The sequence below is a fragment of the Penaeus chinensis genome, chromosome 11 (genome assembly GCF_019202785.1).
Source record: "Penaeus chinensis breed Huanghai No. 1 chromosome 11, ASM1920278v2, whole genome shotgun sequence".
NCBI lineage: Eukaryota > Metazoa > Arthropoda > Malacostraca > Decapoda > Penaeidae > Penaeus > Penaeus chinensis.
The window spans coordinates 18,746,479-18,749,968 of NC_061829.1; the positions used below are offsets into that span (position 1 = coordinate 18,746,479).

A 3,490-nucleotide genomic window follows, 5' to 3' on the forward strand; every position below is an offset into this window, starting at 1 on the left:
TTGAGGGGAGGGAGAGGGCAGAGGTGAGAGGAAGGGGGAGGGTAAAGGGAGGAGAAAGCGGGAGGGAAATTGAGGGGAAAGAAGGGGAAGGGGAAGGGGAAGGGGAAGGATGAGAGGAGGAAGGGGAAGGGGAAGGAGAAGGGAAGGTGTGGGGGATATATGGGGAAGGAGCGAATTGTCAGGGAAAGGGGGAGGATGAGAGGAGGAAGGGGAAGGGAACGAAAAGAAGCGAGGATTGAGGGAAAAAGAAGAAAAGGGGGAGAAGGAAGGAGGGAGGGAGAGGAGTTAAGAATGACAAAAGGGAGGGGGATAAAATAGAGGGAATGGGGAAGAATAGGAGAAAATGGCGGAATAAGACGGAGGTAAGAAAAAAGTATTTAGTGAAAACATAGAGAACGGAAGGAGAGGAATGAGAAACGGGAAATGGGAAAGATGGAGTGGAAGAAAAACAAAATAGAAAACAAATGACGAAAGTGTAAGAAAAATAAGAGGGTATGAAATAAAGATCAAGGGAAGTTGATGATAGAAATGGGATTAACGGAAAAATGGTAAAAAAGGAGAAGAAGGGATAGACATTGGGAAACAAACATTTATTAGATAAAAAAGGTAAGCCTAATTGCACATGTTTAACCATATCTTTCATTAAACTAACTATTCCTAACAATTAGTGTTATAATAATGACACTGGTTTAGGGGTAATTTGATCGTTTCCTAATCTGATTTTCCATTATGTTAATCAGTACTGATTCTGTCAGTCATTGCCACCATTACTGCACAAATCTGTAACTATTCGTGTCATGGGATAGATATCAAAATTGTCATAATCGAAATTATAATAAACTGTTATTTGTATTGAATATATTCCACTGTGATTTATCTCTAGTAGAAATTATCTTAATACTGTCAAAGGTAAAGCCTCAGTGACGCTTATAAAGTAATTACCAGGTAAATCCCCATTTCTGCAAATTACACTATTAATTAGTAATGTATCATCCATGATAGTGTTAGGAGTATAGTGAAATTAAATCCTATACAGATTAACAATACAAGCATCACCATAAGGTGCCTATAGGCATTGTCTATAAACTATACATTGATATTATACATATATATATATATATATATATATATATATATATATATATATATATATATATATATATATATATATATATATATGCGTGTGTGTGTGTGTGTGTATGTGTGTGTGTGAATATATATATATATATATATATATATATATATATATATATATATATATATATTATATTAACATATAAATATATATATATATATATATATATATATATATATATATGAATATATATATACATATATATATATATATATATATATATATATATATATATATATATATATATATATATATATATATATATATATATATACGTGTATGTGTATGTGTGTGAATATATATATATATATATATATATATATATATATATATATATATATATATATATATATATATATATATATATATATATATTCACACACACACACACATACACGTATATATATGTGTATATATATATATATATATATATATGTATATATATATGTGTATATATATATATATATATATATATATATATATATATATAAACATATATATAAATATATATATATATATATATATATATATATATATATATATATATATATATATATATACGTGTATGTGTGTGTGTGTGAATATATATATATATATATATATATATATATATATATATATATATATATATATATATATATATATATATATTCACACACACACACACATACACGTATATATACGTGTGTATGTGTATATATATGTGTATATATATATATATATATATATATATATATATATATATATCTATATCTATCTATCTATCTATCTATCTATCTATATATATATATATATATATATATATATATATATATATATATATATACATACACACACACGCAAACATGTTCTCGTCATTATATTATTTAAGCACACACTATCGTCATTCAATGTGACAAATTAATATATATTTCAATATTTATCGTATTAATTCACTTTAAAAATAGTTGTTTAACAATACTTCCATTGTCATTATCACTTCCACATTCTGCCTGAATCATTTAAACTCATATTAGTCATCCTCACTAAAGTGTCCTAATACTCAAAGGATGTTGCTCACCATTATAATCTCACCATCCCCATTCACTCTCAAATACTCATCCCCCTCACTCTCTCCCCACTACTCATTTTTATCATTCACCTTCATTATCTTATAGTCCTTGTCCTCTGTTAATTTACGTTTATCCTTTCACTCTCGCTTCACTAATCATATTTTGTTATTCACCATTATTTTCCCACCATCCTCATCCACTATAGGTCATACTCACCTCCTCATTCTCACCTCACTACTCATAATTTATAATGTATTGTCATTGTCTCACTATCAACATCCCTTCACTCTCTTCCCTCCACTCCTACTTCGTCATTCACCATCATTAATTCCTCCTCCTCCACTGTATAGTCATGCACATCCCCTCATCTCTCTTCATCACCACTCATATTTCATTATATCATCATCCTCATCTTCTCTTAACTCTTAACCATCCTCACTCTTCTCCACCACTCATATTTCGTCATATACCGTCATTATGTCATCTTCCTCATCCACTATCCACTATCCTCACCCTAGCACTCTTATCCCAGTACTCATATTCCGTCATTCACCGTCATTATCTTCTCATCCTCATCCACTATCAGCCCCCCCCCACCCTGCTACCTATCACTTGACTATTACTTTGTGACTCAGAGTAACTCCTATTCCTGCAGGATGCCAGCTGTCAAGTGCATGGACGATCCTGGCTTTTGCTTCGATCCTCCTTGCAAGATCCTGCGCCTGAAGTCTAAGATTTTGGAAGAAGAAGAAGAAGAGAGAGAGAAAGAGATTAAAAGCGGGGAAGAAGAAAGGGAAGAAAGTGGTGAAAGTGTATGGTGGCTGTGGAAGAAAGGGCCAGTAATGTATGGTGGTTGTGGGGGCGAATCTTCCGCGAAGGAGAGGAAGAAAGTGATGATGGTGGGTGTAGCAGGAAGTACGTGGAGGAGAAGGAGAAGAAGAAGGGAAAAGAAAGAAAGGGAAAAAAAATAGAAAGATATAAAGACATCAGGGGAAATGGATGAGAGCCAGTATTTCGAAACACAAGCTAAAATATATGAAAAAAAAAAAAGATGAAAGAAAACATTTGCAAAGATCAAAAGAAATTGGAGACAAGGGGAAAAAATAGCAGCAAAACCAAAAAAACAAAAGAAAAAGAAAAAGGAAAAAAAAAAAAAAAAACTCAAATATAAAGGTGAAAGAGGAAACAAAGAGCAGTGTGATAAATATTGCCAGATCTCGTCAGCACTCTTAGTCTGGCGTTGCTTACTCAAGAACCTGAATGTGATTTATGCCTGTCAAGGAGAATAAATGGAACTAGAAAT

The 3,490-nt window shown here is 31.5% G+C and overlaps 1 protein-coding gene across 1 annotated transcript in view; it reads left to right on the forward strand.

Annotated features, from left to right (window-relative positions):
• The window catches only part of LOC125030646, a 367,833-nt gene extending 364,610 nt beyond the window's left edge, over positions 1-3,223 (forward strand). The window contains exon 8 of the mRNA XM_047620825.1: positions 2,843-3,223. Coding sequence (XP_047476781.1) covers positions 2,843-2,913 — 71 coding nt within the window. The 3' untranslated portion in view covers positions 2,914-3,223. The remainder of the gene's footprint in view (positions 1-2,842) is intronic.
• Positions 3,224-3,490: the final 267 nt, after the last annotated feature.